Source organism: Parasteatoda tepidariorum, chromosome 8 (genome assembly GCF_982258835.1).
Source record: "Parasteatoda tepidariorum strain Cologne lab strain chromosome 8, Ptep-v5.0, whole genome shotgun sequence".
Classification (NCBI taxonomy): Eukaryota; Metazoa; Arthropoda; class Arachnida; order Araneae; family Theridiidae; genus Parasteatoda; species Parasteatoda tepidariorum.
In genome coordinates, this window is record NC_141762.1 from 239696 (window position 1) to 259384 (window position 19689).

The window sequence follows — 19689 nt, forward strand, 5'->3', positions numbered from 1 at the left end:
ATCTAAATTAGTTTTCAACATTTGCCGGCCAAGTGACCGAGCGGTTAGCGCGCCTGACTGCGAAGCCAATGGCCACGGGTTCGAATCCTGCTCTGGGCATGGATGTTTCTCTCTTGTGTTGTCCTCTGTTGTGCGTGATGTGTGAATGTGTCCCACCCTATGAACGGGTTTGTGGCACTGTGGCGTGGGCAATGTTACTCGCCTCCGTGACTTTTTTTTTCTTTTCTTCCAGACGTGGACACGTACCTAGGTTTGCAAAACCCTTAACCGTATAGTCCACGTCTGGACGACATTCTAGCTCGCACAAAACTCGGTACATAAGTAAACCATTACAAAATTCATAACTGCACAATACAGATGACAATAAAGATGACAATAACGCCTCCGTGACTTTGGTTCACAGGTGCCCACTGGGTAACGCGAAATGAGTAACACATCTGGCATCTTCTAAGGCGAAACGAATAAAGTTCAGTACCTGCCATTCGAAATTTTTTTTTTAACATTTAATTAATAATTTGTTTCATTATATGGCATAGAAAAAGTCAAATAAAATTATCGCTCTCTTCTACTTTACTTCATGGATGAAATCAAATCTAAATTGATTTCAACCATTTCATTAATCTGTTCCATATGTCATAGAGAAAGTCAAATCTAATTATTGATCTCTTCTACTTTACGGCATGGATGAAATCAAATCTAAATTGATTTCCTCCATTTCACTAATCTGTTCTATATGTCATAAAAAAGTTCGGATCTAAATGTTATTCCATCCATAAATTAGTAATCTTTTGTATTATGTGACATTAAAAAAGCTGAATCTAAAAGATTTTTGACAGAAAAAAATTAAATGAAAATTTAATATTTCTGTACTCACCGGCCACCAGTTGTATTCTGCCTATGAGCATGGCCACTAACTGTCTATTCTTTTTACCAACGATCCACACATTGCAGAAAGCTAGAATAGAGCACCAGGTCAGTAGGACGCAGCCACTTCCAAACAGTACGTAAGAAGTCTGCCATGAACTCGATGGAAAGTCCTCATCAAAGTTCCTACACTGCAATTCTTCTAAACTGCCTTTCAATTGTCCGCGGTGGCACACAGACACCATCCCCAGGGTAGTGACAAGTTCATCCCGGTCGTATTTTAGAATGTCTGTCTTCCCTTGTGTCTCTCGAACAAACCACTCTGGATGCACATAGGCAGCTGTTGCCAGTGTGGACACGAGCCATGACAGGAGAATCCAGAGGATCGTCACTGGCCACGAAGTTACTAGTTCGACATGCACCACAGTGCAAGGGGATGTATGGGAACCAAAAAATTGCGGTTTGGTGTTGCTGTTATGCTTGCATTGGTGTCTGCACACTTTGACCTGCATTGTTCAAAAATAAGTGTGGAGATTCACATGGTTTTTTGTTCCAAACGTTACCACAAATTCCAAATTTTTTCTGAATAATGTAGTTTCTACTATTGCTTTAAATAAGGCAATAAAAAGCTTAAGCTCTTACATGCTTTTATCTGGCATTATCAGATAATTATCAAGCAGTCTTCTTGTAGCCTGTAAAAATATTAAAAATGCTAATATAAGTTACAAGAAATAGTAAAATAATGATGTACAGTGTGCAGTCAAAACAATTTTGAATTATAAGGTATACAATTACTTTATTTTAAAGAATTTAATTTTACATGGAAAATTCAAAATTTGAGAGAAAACCGTCTACCAGCTTCTGAGTTCGAACTATTATATACAATGACAAAAAATAATAAATTATTATAAAAAATTTTTTTTGCCTTTAATTATCTTTGAATAGACTAACTTTATATTTGTGTTCAAAAATGTTTCGATTTGCTTAAAAATTTCTAAAGATATAAGCAAAAAGTAAAATTAACATTAAATGGTCTAGAATTCGGTTCGCTCTCCTGACCAAACTATTGGGATCCTAGTACCCAGATTACGGTTAACCCCTATATTTGGGGCCAGAAATTTAAAAACGCAGAAAAAATGAATGTTCATTCAAAGAAAGTACATTTTTGTATTTAAATTTGTAATTGAAAATATCGTCTGGAATAATTAATTAGCATATTTGAGTCCCCCACCTCGAACCATTAAGACTAAGAACAGGAAGATCGAATCATTAGATCAAAAGTTATTTAAGATGGTTCATTTTTTGCGTATTGTACAAAGGAATAAAAGTTTTCAATAATTTTTGTTAAATGTATTTTTAATTACAGTCGTTAAACAATAAGCTACCCGCTGCTGCTTTTCAATGAATAAATTTGAAGTATTAGTGCCGTATCCCTGTAATTTTGAAACTAACTCATAGAACAAGGAGATTTCTAATTAAATAAAAACTACTTATAGTTAGTTAGACAGAATTGGTACTCTTTTTAATACTGCTGTAGAAAAAATTTTGTTGTCGCTATGAAATTTAATCAGCTAATTGCAGGGCTATTAATGATATCAAATGATATTTATAAATGAACGAACATAACATCTCATTGAATACAACAACATTGAAATCAAATGAAATAAACACTGGATTAAACAATTCAGCGTATTGTTTTCTAATCAGAATTGACCGGTGACTCTCCTTATAGCGCTTTCGCAGAGGACGCAATACGTTGATAAGTTGAAAGTCAAGGTAAATCGTAAAAATATTGATTCAAATTCAGCACTGAAATCAACTAGCGTCCTCTACAAAAGCTCGGCAAGATTTTAGACGTCAAATCCACTCTCTGCCAAGATCCACTTTAACCCTTAAATGTGTCGTACAATCTACCTGAAACCTCAGATAAGAACCCATAAGCATAAAAAAAGTGCAGACCTTATGTTAGAAAACAACGAGAAGTATTATAGAACATACTGCTTGCCATCAAGAAACCATTTAATAGTAAACTAACACAGATTCACCGACTTCTGATTTGCGAGTTATTATTACCTAGGAAATCGGATACACTACACTATAATAATAAAAGTCACACTTTCAATTTTTGACATTTTTTTTAAAAACACTTTGCAAGAAATAGAGAATTAATTTATAACTTTAGAGGTACTTGGGTTATACATTTTTTCATACTTATATCAACAAAATTTAAAGCTTTCAGAGACTTGAGGAACCAGCAATATATTACGAGCGAAAAAGAATATTTTTAAACACCCTATACCAAAAAATTTAGTGATAAGCCTGTACTTTGGTTATAATATACAATAACTGCATAAAAGTTCGTAAGCCTAGATTTATAGAGATATGGACAATTTTTTAAGGAAACTAATTGTTTTGTTTTGCGTTTTCTTATAAACTCATGTTTGTGAAAATTGCAACACCATGAAGTAATCGTCATAATTAAATGAAATTTTATACACAGCTGACTAGTAGTAGTACAAATAAATGATTAAACTTTCAAAGTAAACAAACAATAACAAGAGATCAATATCAGTATTTTGTGTAACCACCACACGCAGCAATAAGTGCTGCTACACGACGTGGCATGGAGTCAAACAAATTTTGAATGTCTGTCTGAGGAAGAGCATTCCATATTGTTTGTATGTGTACCCAAAGTTCATCTGTAGAAGCAAGAGGACGAGGATCACGAGTGAGACGCCGATCAGCGAAATCCCACGCATGTTTAATCGGCGACATATTCGGGGAATACGCAGACGGCCAAGGAAGAAGCTGCACCTGCCTCGATGCAAGGAAGGATTGAGCAGTCCTAGCAATATGAGGGTGGGCATTGTCCTGTTGAAATGCAGCGCCTGCCAAGGCTTGAAGGAGGGGAACAGCTTGAGGCTGTAGAACTTCACTGATGTACCGGTAGCTGTTCAGATAACCTACCTATATACAGACTATCGTCGCGAGCTGACGTGATATTTCGGGGTCCACTCACTCCCGGATTTCCGAGTTGTCTGACACTCGTTCGTCCACTGCTTCCAAGCACGCATCACTGTGCTGCTGTTACGCTGCACACGAGCGGCATCTGTACAATAAAATAATCCAGCTTCCCGAATGCCGATGAGTCTCCCCGGTTCAAACTCCGTAAGTTGTTGAAAACTCGCTCTCTTTCGTCGAAGAGACATAAGCAACGACTAAGCTAACGTTTACCAGAAGCAGATTACCACCGATAACCATACACGCCTCGCTACAGCCGTCCATTTATTCGGATCCATCAGCCGTTCAGAGGGCGCTGCTCAGCATGCGCATGCGCTACGGGTCTGAAATTCTAATCATTTGCATACCATGCTCTACTTTGCATTTCCTAAAAATTTCAGCTCACTCGCATAAGTCCTTCATGGTGTTGCAATTTTCACAAACATGAGTTTATATAACGGTAAAAATAGTCAATAAATTAAATGAAATTTTTGGAATAATTAAAATACTACTTGAAAAAAAAATCGTTGAAAATTGTGTAAGTTATAAGCCTGCAAAGCAGACTAATTTTTTTGAGGGGTGTGTCGTCCAATTAAGCCCCTTTGAATTAACGTACAAAAGAACAGTGTTTACTTTCGCCTGCCTTCATTGGAATAGAAAAAAGTTTAGAAAGATCACCATAACTACTCTATAGAATGTCTTCATTAGCTCTTCGTAAACACTACAGCCGATTAATAACAAAGACCACGTTAGTCAGTTTCCATCATTTTGTATTCGACACCACTGTGAACCATTTATTCGAATCTTCCTTTTACACAATTTAATCCACCAAACTTGTTACTCACTCTTTCCGTCTGGATTTCGGAATGCTCTTTTCATTGTGTTTTTTCCCATACCTGTATATGTGACCTTATTTACAAGGTTTTAATTAATTTTCCTGGAGCAATGTGATTTCTGAAAACAATATTTGATTTAATAACATCAAAGAAAAAAAATTTAAACGTCAGGAAGAGAAGAACAGGAAAAAGTGAAAATATATTTTGCTTCCTAAACTTTTCAAAAAATTATGAAATTTTCTATACTGCTAGAACTGAAACTAAATTAACTTACAAACCCTATTAAGAAGTTTTTTTTATTTTTCAAAAAAAAAAAAAACATTAAAAACACGAGTTGTAAGGAAGACAAACTTTAAATAAAAATAAATTCCCCTTTTTCCCCGTAACTTTTAATGAAGTTCAACTTTTAATCCCTCTGTTTTCAAAGAAAAATATATCCTTGTTTTAAGTCTCCATAAGCCATACTTAGTAAGAGGATTTCGTAACAAAGTCATCCACATTTTTTAATTTAGACTTGTGCTTAGATTCTTGTTCTCTTTTTAAAACAAAGGAATTTTAACTTCAATATAGAACTTTTTTCATGGCAATTATTTAAGTTGAATGTAATTAATATTTTCTTGACCGGGTAGTTTTATAGTGTGTTTCCCAATAAAATAATTATTTATGTAAAGCATAAAAGCAACGAAATTTTTGTTACAAATTACAGCTATTAACTTTACTAATGAAATCATTTATCTCTTATTTAAAAAGATAAATCAATTATGTACTTTGTTTTATGATAGGTTTTGAACAGTCAAACCATTTTTGTACTTATTCTTATCAACCTTCATTTTTATATCATCTTCATATCCTTAGCCTTGCAATTTTGAGCACTGCGCTGAAAACAAAAAATCACTTGAATCAAGCGCTGGGACAAACTAGTGCAATTTTTTGAGCGATTTAAGCCATATATGCATGATCTGGATAAAAATTTGCACTATATTTAAAACACACACACACACAAATATACATATATATATATATATATATATATATATATATATATATATATATATATATATATATATATATGTATTTGTAGCCACGTGGAACTAGATATAAAAAATAGCACAGCTTATTCTTAGTGCTTTTTTATTGAAATGTTTTATTTAAAAAGCTAATGTTGTATAGCATGAAAAATAAAAACGGAACACCAGGTAAAGTTTTTTAATCTAATGATCTTATTTTCATGTGCTTACAAGTGTGACCTCAAATATGCTAATTAATTAGTGCGGACTTTATTTTAAGTTACGAAATCAGACACAAAAAAAACTTATTCTGAATGAACATATCTTCTTTTAGGCGAAAGTGGATTTTTGACCCTCAAAATATGAGAGTCAAAAATTGTTGGTCGCAATCTCAAAACTGAAAAATTTTGCCCAATTGTCTTGCGAGGAGCGAAAAAACCCGTTGATGCAATTTTTTTAAATATCTAATTTTTTGAGCGAATTGAAAAATTTTTACGCACAATTAGAATTTCGATTACCCAAAAATAATTTCAGGCAATGAAATACATTAATTATTATTTACATTTTTAAGTATAGAATTTCTTAAAAACTAGATTTTACATGAACTGTTTACCCGATTTCGTTTAAATTTTCTATTTCCCTTTATAAAATTACACTCTTCGAAATAATGTAAAATTTTTATACGTTACTATTCAAATTTTTTTCAAATATTATTGAATAAAATATTAATAAATTATTATTAACAATTTTTTGCTTTAAATTATCTTTGGATAAACAAATTGTATAAATGTGCTCAAAATTGCTTTTTTCGATCCGCATAAACAGTTCGTGAGTTATGACAAAATAAGCAAAAAGTGCTAATTGACATTAAGGGCTCCAAAAGCTCAACTGCTCTCCTGATCAAAATTTCAGAGAAATGTTTATTCAGAATTCAGCAAAGTTTATTCAGAGAAAAAGGGATTTTTAGTTCATTTTTACCGTATTTAGAACGTCTGTACTAATTAATTAGCCTAGTTGAAGTCATTGGACCATTGAACTATTAAGATTGAGCTCAAGGTACTTGAAAATAGTAGGAATAGTACGGCTGGAGCTAGTCATGCGTTGAAAATCTCATCACAAGATCAAAAGTTATTTATGGTGCTCCGTACTGGGCATATGTCCAGTCTCGTCCTAGTCCCGCCTCTGCTATCCTCCTGGGGTGGGGATCAACATTTCATAGCCTTAAAATCGAAATAAAATATTTGTTTTTATGCATTAAAAATCAAAGCAATGAAAACGTGTTTTTTCTTCTTTTTAAAACCCTTGTTATCAATTAACGAATAAAAATTGTTAAACAAAATAAGATAAAAAACAGGATATGTCAATCATTGTGTAATATACAGGTCATCATATACTAATTGCATAAAAACACTGCAAAAATTCATTAAAATTTTTTATGAATAAACGAATGCTCTTAATTCTAATCGACAGTTCATAATTAAACTCTTTTGGGTTGATTGTTCTTAAAGTATAAAAGATGACAAGCTCTCTCAAAACTTAAAAATTACAAAAAGATTGTTTGACCACTTAAGTAAACTTTTGTCTAGACAAGTTGGTAAAGAGAATTTGAGTTAAAAGAATTTTTTATGAGTTTATAAACACCTTAAATAAAACACTTTTTGAAAGGAGTTTTGCATGCTAAATGTTTGCTGCGAAGAAAAGAGTGTCAAAAGTTGCCTAAAGAAGAGATAAGAAAATAATTACCAAGATAAAGTAAAGATTTTAATGGTAGGTTTAACTAAAATATTTAAAAAAAATTTATAGTAAAAACAACTCATTAAAAACTAAAATTATTTAACAAGGGTAGGAGAAATGCACACGGACGGAACGTGAGATTTACGAATTATCTCAAGATATAACGCATGAAATAAATTATAATTATATTTTTTTTCAAACATTAAAATATTAAAATGATTATTTTTAAAAATTAGTGTTAATAATTTCGTGAAAATTAAAATGTGATTAAATATGAATATATTTCTGACGTAATTAAAAACTTTCCTTTCAAAAATACACATATTGTAAATAACAATAGACGTCATTCAAGCACTCAAAAGCAGACGTCCATTTTCAAGACTTGCCCGACGAGAATGAGAATAGGGGAATGAATTTTTTGAATGAATTTGAAGGCAATGAAGTTTTTAATTAAATACTATCAAGTCAAGTGTGTTTAATTAGATTTTCTCACATATTTGTATTGTTCTTATTGTTGAATTAACTTTATATAGCCGTAGATTATATCTAATATGATTTTTTTTCTAAAAAATATAATTTAATCCAAGTAAAAAATGAAAAGCAAAAAGTGGCTATTAAATGAATAGGACCTATCGGCATTGGTGGACACCGACCTATTAGTGCTGTGGAAAAAGTGGCTACTACGTTATTAGAATCTACCGGCCACTGGATACTAAATGAAAATTTAAGTTGTCAGGTCTATCGTACCTCCCCCCCCCCAAAAAAAAATATCAAGTGTTTGCGCGGCATAGTTTTTTATATAATTTTTTAATGCCATGAAAAACTATGTCGCACAACTATGTTTTTTGAGCACTACGTGTGTATGGTCTCCGTTTTTGTAAGTACTTTTTTACCGGTACTGTCTTATCTATATCATTTCAACTTACAACAAATAGATATGTAAATTTAGTCGTAAAATGTTACATTTAAAGGAGAAAAGTGTGACTTATATTACCCAGAGTCTCTTGTATACATAATTAAATTATGAGGCTGTTCAAGAAATAAATTTTTGGAAAAGCAAATTATTAAATTACAATTATTTAAACTTTTATGAGTTCGGAAATTATTCCTAACTGCTAAGTGAAATTTTTGCCATCATTAACTTGTACTGATAATGAAAATAACTCAAAATTGGAGAAGTGGAGAAAAAAGAAAGTCAGTCCTTTCAATGATAATATTTTAATAACGTATTATTTTACTGCACTGTTTACAATCGTAGACAAGTATTTAGTATTATTCTCAGATTTTATTAATCTTTGACATTGCGCTTTTTTTTAAAAAAAAGTTTCATGTATTTTCTTAATTTCAAAAATAATTGTTAGCTAAAATAACCATTTTTTCAGTTGCAACATAAAATTAAAGATTTATTTTTAAGTAATCAAATTGTTAAAAAGGTTTAAAGCAATCAAACTGTATTTTTACCCCTTTTTTTTGCAAAATAGCTTCTAAAGAATCCTTAACATTCGAAGACAGCAGTTGATAATAAACAAGATAAAATACACACATAGTCGTTTATCTGGTTCATAGGGCGGTTTATCGAAATAAATAAAAATTTTAGCCCATCTTCGTTTCTCTATTCAGTTACTATTTTAGCAACAAAAGGATCAGAAAAGCTGCTGAGTTCGAAAAGTGACTGCACTGAACCTAAATCACAAGAATCTCTTTACCGCCGCAATTTTGGCGTTAATTTTCATCGATCAAGTGTCGCCTCAATCGCCAGAAAGGGTGCTGACGTTAACACACACACATTGTATGATGGATGAGGGGTTGAACAAACTATGAAGAAAAATAGAACTTTAAGTAATAGAGAGGTTTTCTTTTTTTCACGGAAGGGTTTCATAATGACAGAAGAAAATAATTTTCTATTGTGTACACTTTTCTGTCAATTCGATCTTAATAAATGGGATAATTTAAATTAAATTGCATTAAAATATACTTTTGTAAATTAACTTGGGTGAAAAATATAGTGTAATATGCATTTTAAGTGCATTACATTTTTTCTAATAGTGTTATGTAGATGTCTTTAAATACAAAAATTAAAATAGGTTTGATAATTCTTAACGTTTGAAAATATCTGAATATTTTAATTAAATTAACTCGATAGCATGGAGTGCATTTTGCATAAGATAGATTTTTGTAAATATCAAATCTAATTGCATTAAAAGATAAAAAGAATTTTGTTCAGCCGTCTTTACTATGTATTTTTAATAAATCATTTTACTATAACCAGCGATGAAGACTCGTTTTCTGGGTTTACGACCATCAATGTTCAACTTCATAGTCTCTTAATGTTGAGCCTAACCCAAAATACAAGGGAACTCGTGCAAGCCGCGATGGCTCAGGGAGAAGAGAGCTCCCCTCCCAATGAAGTTATCAGGTTCCAATCCCAGCTGTGGCTGCTTGATACGAATACTGCTATTGGCTCGCACCGACCACAGAGCTAGCGTAAAATATCCTCAGTGTTAAATTGATCATGAGTCAGAATCCCTTGGCAGTTGAGCTAACCATGGGAGGGTTTCTTCGCCATGCAATGCAGATGTGTATCAGTTCCATCAAAAATGCATTGTCCCAATGCTTGATCCAAAATTTCTCGTCTTCTGGATTTGGTTCAATATTACATGGCTAAGGAGTTGATCATCGATATTAGAAAACATTGGGAAAAACTAGTCTTCGTCGTGGATTTTTGATGGAACTAAACCTAACATGTGTTTTATGGAGAGGAAAACCTGCCAAAGTTAGCGCAATGGACAGGGAATTCTAACCTACCATTCAACAACCACAGAAGAAATATGACGTCAGTAATGATGTCGGTTTTTATCAGGAGTAGAATTCGCATCGACTAGATATCGCTGTGATACAATCTTAGGTCGCCTCAAAGGATCACTTCTCAAAAAATGATGCATAGATAGGGATCGAACGCTTATGTTTTCTAAACATTGAAATTTGCTAAATCGTTAGCGAAGAAAGCGATGCAGAAAACAGAAAATTTTCATTAAAAATAACTTGTTAAAATAGTACCGTGGCATGAGGGAATAAAGATAGAATTTCTTTTGTCAATAGCATCAAAATTCTATAAATTTTACATTCAGAATGTTGATTTGAAATTTAGGTACAGATTTTGAATGACTCTGAATTATTTTTTAATTGTTATTTTATTTTTACAATTCAAAGTCTATTAACTGTCAATGATAAGATCAGTTTTACGTTATGAAAAGTGAAATTTTCATAAATAATACATTTATTACAATTATTTTGTACGTACTCTTTGAACAGGACGATAAAGATATTTACTATTTTTTTTAAATAACGGCAGGCATTCTTCACCTTAGAAGATGCCGGAAGTGTTGCTCATTTATAATTGTTACCCAGTTGGGCACCTGTGAACCAAAGTCACGGAGGCGAGCAACATCACCCACGCCACAAATACCCGTTCATAGGGTGGGCCACATTCACACATCAGAACACAACACAGAGAGAGAGAGAAACATCCATGCCCAGAGCGGGATTCGAACCCGCAGCCATTGACTTCGCAGTCAGGCACGCTAACGACTCGGCCACCTGGCCGGCAGACATTTAGTATCAAATCAAAAATATTTTTCTTAAAATTCACTTTCAAATTATATGAAAAAGACGACTCGCTCGAAAATACCCTCCAAGATAATTTGTTTTTATATGTGACACGCAATTTTTTTCGTATATTAGAAGTATAATGAGCCAAAAGAAATAAGAAGGAAAAATTTGAATAACTTTTGATCTAATAATAGGATCTTTACGTTCTAGGACTCAATAGTCTGAGGATATGACTTATACTAATTAGTTATTGCAAATGATACTTTAAATTACGAAATCAGACATGAAAACGTACTTTCTCTGAATAAACTTATCTTTTTACGATAAATTCGGATTTCTGACTCACCAAGTAGAGGGCAGCCGAAATCTGGAAAATAAGGTCCTCATAGTTTGGTCAGGAGACAGATCCAAAGTTTGGACTGCTTTAATGTTAAATTTACTTTTTACGTATTTCGCCATATCTCGAGTGCTCTAGAGCAGTTCGAATATCTTTTGCACACAATTATAAAATTTGCTCGTCCAAAGATAATTCCTTACAAAAATATCTTTTAGCAAATATTCATAATTTTTTAATATTTTGTTAAATTATAGTCAATTTTGAATTATTTTTTTTAATGGCGGGCACTTGGAACTATTGTTCATTGGCCACAGAAAGTACCAGAACTGCTAACTCTCTTTTCGTTACCCAGTGGGCACCTGTGGCGAAGCCACGACGGTGGAGCAGCGTCGCCCACGTCACACTACCACAACCCGTTTAAAGGGCGGGTCACATTCACACACAAAGGAGAAAGGACATGGAACACAGATAGAGAGAAAGAAACATACATGCCTTGCCCGGGATTCGAACCCAGAACCTTTCTTCAAGGACAGTTTCCTGCCCCCTACACAGGCTGGTCGGCCAATTTTGAATTGTAAGGTACAAGATTTCTTGCATCATTTTGAAGTACGTAATTTTATATGACAAAATGCAAAATTTGAGAGAACTCGGTCAAATAGTTAATGAGAAATTGAATTTTAACAATACGACATTTTTGAAATTAGATTTGTGAGGAATAATTCATCCAATTTTTCTCAAATTTTTTATTTTGTCATGTACATTAAAATGATGTAAAATATGATGTTGCGTACATTAAAATGATGTAAAATATGAAGTTACGTACATTAAAATGATGTAAAATATGATGTTAAGTACATTAAATTGTATTCCTAAACTAAACTCATTGGCTCGACAGCCCATAGAGGGCCAAGGCCTACTGTGCCCATCTCAGTTTTGTATTCCTTTGAATGCAAAATTTTTCGGCTATTATTTAATAAAATAATGAAAAATAATAAAAATTTACTAAAAGGTAATTTTTGGACAAATGAATTTTACAATGATGGGCAAGAATTTTTCGATTTGCTAAAAAAGTTCTCGACATATGGCAAAATACGCAAAACGTAAAACTAACATTAAAGAGTCCAAACTTAGATCCTGACCAAACTATACGAGCCATATTTTCCAGATTGCGGCTACCCCCTATATTTTATGAGTCAGAAATCCAAATCCATGGAAAAAAAGTATGGTAATGCGGAGAAAGTGCGTTTCTGTGTGGGATTTCGAAACTTAAACTACCGTCTGCTCTAATTAATTAACATATTTGATGTCACCCACTTGAGTCCTAGAACGTAAAAATCTTATCATTAGATCAAAAGTTATTCAGGGAGGTTTCTCTTTTTTTTAGCGCACTGTACCTACCGTTTGTCTTTGTTGTACTAGCTACTATTAGGAAATGTAAACTTTTGTTTTTTGACCCCGGAATGACTAACAGCACTTAGGACTGTCAGAGTTTAGCCAGGCCAAAAAAGCAAGTCATTTTCATGTTAGTTTAAACTACTTAAAAAAAACTCGGCTAAAGTTAAGAAATGTTCGTTTTTATTAGAACCAATATTGTTTTAAAAAATGCTAGATTATAAAAAGGGGTATAAAATTGCTAATTGCTACAGTGGCGTGGTTATATGTTTGGAAGAATGTAGAGCAACAGCATTTTAAACAAAATGTATGAATTATTTTTAAAAAAAATGCTAGTTCATAAAAAGGGTATAAAATAATTAATTGCTACAGTGACGTGATTATATGTTTAGAAGAATGTAGAGCTACAGCATTTTAAGCAAAATGTATGAATTATTTTTAAAAAAAATGTTAGTTCATAAAAGGGGTATAAAATTGTTAATTGTTACAGTGGCGTGATTACATGTTTAGAAGAATGTAGAGCTTCTGCATTTTAAACAAAATGTATGAATTATTTTTAAAAAAAATGCTATTTTATAAAAGGGGTATAAAATTGTTAATTGCTACAATGGCGTGATTATATGTTTAAAAGAATGTAGAGCTAAAGCATTTTAAACAAAATGTATGAATTATTTTTTTTAAAAAATGCTAGTTTATAAAAGGGGTATAAAATTGTTAATTGCTACAATGGCGTGATTATATGTTTAAAAGAATGTAGAGCTACAGCATTTTAAACAAAATGTATGAATTATTTTTAAAAAAAATGCTAGTTTATAAAAGGGGTATAAAATTGTTAATTGCTACAATGGCGTGATTATATGTTTAAACGAATGTAGAGCTACAGCATTTTAAACAAAATGTATGACTTATTTTTTAAAAAAATGCTAGTTTATAAAAGGGGTATAAAATTGTTAATTGCTACAGTGGCATGATTATATGTTTAGAAGAATATAGAGCTACAGCATTTTAAACTAAATGTATGAATTATTTTGGACAAATTATCCCCACTTTTACAGAAAATGCATAATTTGCAAAAAATGTAGCAATAATTTTGAAAACTAATTATTTAAAAATTTTTTATTGTTAAGTTAAGATGAATTAGAACAAGGTTAAAATAAGTTAGGAACGAATTGGGTGAAAACTGATTGAATCTGTAGCAAGTATGAAGCAACAATTTCTTTACTAATTAATACTATATTTTATCTATTTATGGAATAAATACCTCTAAGAAAAAGTAACAAATAAATATTAGCTTCGTAAACATTCAAAAAGAAAGAACATTTGAGTAGAAAATTGTCCTTAAAGGCAAAGTTACTTTGTGCAGCAAATAATTAAATTGGAGCAAATATAATTTTAGTTTTGATGTTACAAACTACAATCCTCAGTTTAATTAAATACAATTCTACTTCTTTAAGTATTTTATTAACTGAAAACATATAATAACTAAGAACTAATAATTAACTAATTGAGATAATACAATGCACATAAAAAAGTTTTTTTTATACTTTGATTCGTAAAACTAATAATAGAAAATACTATTGCTTTATTAAATTATTAATAAAAAGGTATTTTTTATGTTTAAGCTACATTACATATGTAAATACTACTGAAATTTTCAGCTTATATTTTTCTGTTTCTGTTACATTTTATAAAAGGAGTAGTATGTTCAACAACTCAAAACTGCTACATATACATTTTCGGTAGTATTAGTTTCAGTATCAGTAATAATACATGATGTATGTAAATTAAAAATTAAATTGTTCACAGCATTTCTGTATACCAAGTTTAATTTTAAGAAATTAAATTCAAATTTCTGCAACTTAAAGAAATGAAAATATTTTTTAATATTAACATTATGTAACTTATATTGGTTTTTTTTCATCACATTAGCGTTAAAACAAATAAAATATTCCATTTTGCTGCAATATTAGACATAATATCATAAAATATTTTGTTCATATTATTTTTATTAAATAGTCATCAAGAAAATAAAAATATATGTATGTAATAAATGAATAATAAAATATAAAAAAGCCAATAAAGACTGTGTTTTTTTTTTTAAATAAAGGTAGTTCATTTTAATAAAAATTGCCCTGCTTTTTTGCAACTCTAACACCAATCGTTTTATTTTAGATTGCATATCATATACAAAGTATAAAAGCTGTGAAAATATTTTTTTCAGCCATGCTGCCATATGATATGTTAAACTGTATATTTTTCAAATTAGAAAAATAATAAATTTTCTTATTGTTCATACAGCAATGAAACGAGTTTTAGTGTAAACATGTGTCGATAAATTTATATTGATGTTTACAAAATTATTTTAAAATAGATTTTGCCCTTTTTATTAATTTTTTATTGCTATAAGTATTCTGTTAACCAAAATACTACAATAATTTTAAAATTCAAATTTCATTTTCTTCATCCATTAGTCTGAAAGTTAAAATTTAACCACAAATTCCAAAAATTTTATAAAATATTTTATTTTTTAAAGTTGAACTAAAATAATTATCATAATCTTGAGAACTTCAAAAAATAAAAATGAATTCATTAATTTAATCTTTCGATAAAATAGTACCTCTTCTAATTAAATAATGAGACACCACTTAAAGTCACTTAGATTTTCAATAATATTTAAGATCGATTGTTCAAGAAAAAGCTGACGTAATAGATCTTTATACTTTACTGTAAATCAAGCACTAAACAACTGCTTGATATACATTTTAATTTAAAATATTATTTCTTAAAAGAAAACGGAAGAGTAGAAATGATTATAATATAACGTACGGGGACATTGAATAATTGAGAGAAATACGTAACATAAAATCAAACATAATATATTATAAATTTTTATGGAATTCGTGAAAAATGAGACATTAAATTTTCTCGGAAAGAATTTCTAGTTTCAATATCTGTTTTGAATTTGGTTATTACATGCAAACATTAATTCAATTAAATCGATTGAATTCAATTTTATGAAAAAACTATAAATTGAAACTGGAATATATATTTTAGAAAGTTCCAAATTAAGATTAATGCTATCGATTGTTCTCGTTTAAAAGTACTTTTACAGAGAGATTGAACTATTTCGACAGCCTACGTTAAAGGTAGTTATATTGAAATGTTTTTTATGCAATTATACATTCAAAAAGTAAACAAAAACTATTTTAATGAAAAAATTATTTAAATAATTTCAAAGAAAATACTACATTGAAATTTATTCAAAATTTCAATATTTTCCAATTTGTGAATTTCAAACAAGAACGTTCAAAAAGCTGAGCTATCAAGATTAAGATTAAAGTAAGATTTTTGATTAAAAAACGGAGGTAAAATATAAAATTAATCCAAAAATATAATAAATAATTACGTTGAAAAAACAAGACTTCATGATTGGAAAATTGTCAAGCATGAATTCACAATAAATTTTTGTAATATTATTTTCATAAATTTACAGAAAAAAAAAGTTTTATTAATCTCTAAACATTTTTTCTTTGACTATAAGTAAACGTATAACATTCAAAGTTTCTTAAAAAAATAATTATGATCAGAATCATTAATTCATTTCACTATTGCATTTTTAAATTGTCTAAAATATTTAAAAGCAGGAAACAAATTCATAATTTTATTTTAATCAGCCTAAATCTGCGACACTTAGATTAGAAATAAATGTTAATAAAAAACATACATATAACGTAATTCAACTTACAGTTTGTTGATAAACTTGTTGTCCAAAGTATACCTGCCGCAATTTCATTAACTATTTTAACGATTTTCCGAATCCAGAACTGCAAATACAACTTCCAAATTAATGTTTTTCCGTAAAAATTCGTGGTTACATAACTTTCGTAAATAGAACAAATGTTCACCGTTAATACAAAGATATTTTTAAATAATACCCCATCAAAATAGTATCATTATTTCAGTTTTGTCAACGAATAAAGTCTGTCAAAAACAACGCGAACTGCCTCGCTCACCCAAAGCACGTGTAAACGAAGAAGATGCTGAGAAAGATGCCCGAGAGCTTCTTATTCCACACTCCTTCATTCCTCACACTGACCCATCCTGACATCGTATCCCTTCAGTTTTCGCCTGAGGGCGAGGTTGCCTTCGAAGAGTTTGGCGACGAATGCTCAGTTTCGCCAATGATGTGGAAAAGATGAAAGAACCGAACTGTGCAGCTTTTCATTAAGAGTTCGCGGCTTTGTCAGATGAGGAAGAGGATGAACTATTCCATTCATATATGAATCTTTTGCTGCGAAGGCAGCTTTCAAACGATATTTTTTTCATTAATTTCATTATTTTTAATAATTCCCCTTAGGAACTATTCTATAAATGTATCTTAAATCGTTAGAATGCATTTCTTTTTTGACAAAAGTTGTTTTAAATATTCTAATCTTTACCATTTTTCAAAGAATTGAATGAATTACTGCATTCATAAGCGAATCGTTAACTGTAAAGGCAATTTTCAAACGATTTTTGTTTTTTATAAATTTAACCTATTACTCTGCGCATGGCTCTTTTTAAGAACGATTTTAAAAATGAATCTTTAGAATTTACCACTTGAAACTTTATTAAAATGAACAAGTAGAATTTAGTTTTTTCAACAAAAAGTTTTTTCAAATATTATATTCCTTAAACATTTTTAAAAAGCAACTCAAATTTTGTCCTCCGAACAACTTTTTTTCAAAATTCAAAAATTTCAAGTCGATGTAAGAAGTTGTCATGATGGTTATCTAATTACGAAAATAAAAATTCAATATTTGAAAAGTACTTAGATTTTCTTGGAAGGAGTGCAGTTCGTTAAATGGGTTTTCTTGGTAACGATAAATACTTAGATTTTCTTGGAAGGAGTACAATTCGTTAAATAGATTATCTTGGTAATGAAAAATGCTTATATTTTTTCGAAAGAAGTGCAATTCGTTAAATAGATTAACTTGGTAATGAAAAATACTAAGATTTTTCCCTTAAAGTTTCATTCCTTGAGAAGTCAAACAAGTTTTGAGATTATTTCAAGATGGGAGAGAAATCATTGAAGGATAGAAAAGAACTTTTTTACACGATGTCTATTATAATCGCTATCTTAAAAAGGTACTTATGAAAAAAAATCTGATTTAAACACTTTGAAAATTTAAATAATTTCCAAGCCATTCCTGAAGTAGGTTCTGTGAATTTTGAAAAACAGCTCTGAATGGTAAGGGGTTTTCAAAAAATATCCTTTTGTATCATAAAATAAAATTTAATAACAAATGATAGTCCCTTACAATAATCGTCTGTTGAAAAAACTGTGAGGGTATAAGGAAGAAAATATACGAAAGAAAATATATTGTCCTTGGGTATGACCCCCCATAATGCTGTGTCAATTTTGATAAATCTTGCTTAATAGTACAAAATAACGTTCGTGGAAAACACCTTATTATTTAGAGCTTTCATTCAAAATGTATAATAGAAAATTGTATCTTTCTTGATTTTCAAAATATTCAAATTAAACGTCTCTCAGTAGTTACCGAATGTAATCACAACAAAAGTATGAAAAAAGTTTTTAACTAGCCAACTCCCGCGCAATGTAAAAAAAAGTGCTTTAAATGCTGGCGCAAGTATATCAGGCGCAATTTTTAGCAAGTTTTTTTTTCTTGAAAATGTAAGATTATATAATTGTAATAAATTAAAATTTCCTATAAAAATTTGTTTGCTATAAAAAGACTGTCAGGGTCACGTGATGTAATAACACGCATTTTCTGATGTTGCGAGCTAAAAGCTTGATATTATAGATATGATCATTTTTTCTTGTTTTGGTTTTAAAAGAATGGATGAAAAAAGAATAATAAAATGGTGAATTAGTTTTTGTAGAATTTTGCGTTATTTCTTTCGTAAAAGGTTACGACTGACAAATGTGCGGGGAAACCCCAATGGATTTCGAAATAAAAGATTGGTAGTTGTTTGTTCTATGAATTTCAAGTTGTTTGATGGAAGATAGTGAGTTATTTAGATTGTCTTGAAATTGGTTTAGGAAGTGGCATTTTTTTTTGTAAGAAGGTGCAGTTTAGAAAGTAGTAGGTGAAAAATGGCATTTTTAGGAAGAGCTTTAAAAGTAGATTTGAAGTGTTTGGCGGAAGAGTTAGGAGAAACGGCAACGGAAGACATGAGAGTTACCGAATTAAAGAAGATTATATTGGCAAGTACGGAGTACGAAGAGGAGTTTGTGAAGGAATTATTAAAAAGAATAGTTAGTGGAAGAGAAGAAATAAAGCGCCAACAAAAAGAAGATGAAATTAGGCGACAAGAATATGAAATTAAGCAACAGGAAAGGGAAGACGAATTAAAGCGGCGAGAACAGGAAAGGGAAGATGAATTAAAGAGGCGAGAACAGGAAAGGGAAGGTGAATTAAAGCGGCGAGAACAGGAAAGGGAAGATGAATTAAAGCGGCAAGAAAAGGAATATGAATTGGAGAGGTTGAAGATAGAAGCTTCATTGGTACATACTGGTACTATAGGAGAGACGAGCAGCTCTCGAAATGAAGAAACAAGAGAACATGTACCTGGTGGATTGCAAAAATTAATGCGTACTTTTGATCCAAAAGAAGGTGATATAAGTTTTTATCTAATATTGTTTGAAAGACAAGCACGAAGAGTCCATATAAAAGAAGAAGATTGGGTAACGCATCTTGTTGGATTATTGCCTCTAGAAATGGCGAATTTAATTGCAAGGGAGCCTGAAGAAAAAGCAAATGATTATAAACATGTAAAATGTATGTTATTGAAAAGGTTTAAATTGAGCCCAGAAGCATTTAAAATAAAGTTTAAGAGACATTGTAAAGCGGCTGAGAGCACTTGGCGAGATTTTGGATTTGAATTGGCGAACTATTTTAACGAA

The 19689-nt window shown here is 30.9% G+C and overlaps 1 protein-coding gene across 1 annotated transcript in view; it reads right to left on the reverse strand.

Annotated features, from left to right (window-relative positions):
- The window catches only part of LOC122269110 (LHFPL tetraspan subfamily member 7 protein), a 140988-nt gene extending 124037 nt beyond the window's left edge, over nt 1-16951 (reverse strand). The window contains exons 1-2 of the mRNA XM_043040722.3: nt 16525-16951; nt 875-1556 (exon numbers count right to left, since the gene is read on the reverse strand). Of these exons, the coding sequence (XP_042896656.1) occupies nt 875-1376 (502 nt within the window). The 5' untranslated portion in view covers nt 1377-1556; nt 16525-16951. The remainder of the gene's footprint in view (nt 1-874; nt 1557-16524) is intronic.
- Nucleotides 16952-19689: the final 2738 nt, after the last annotated feature.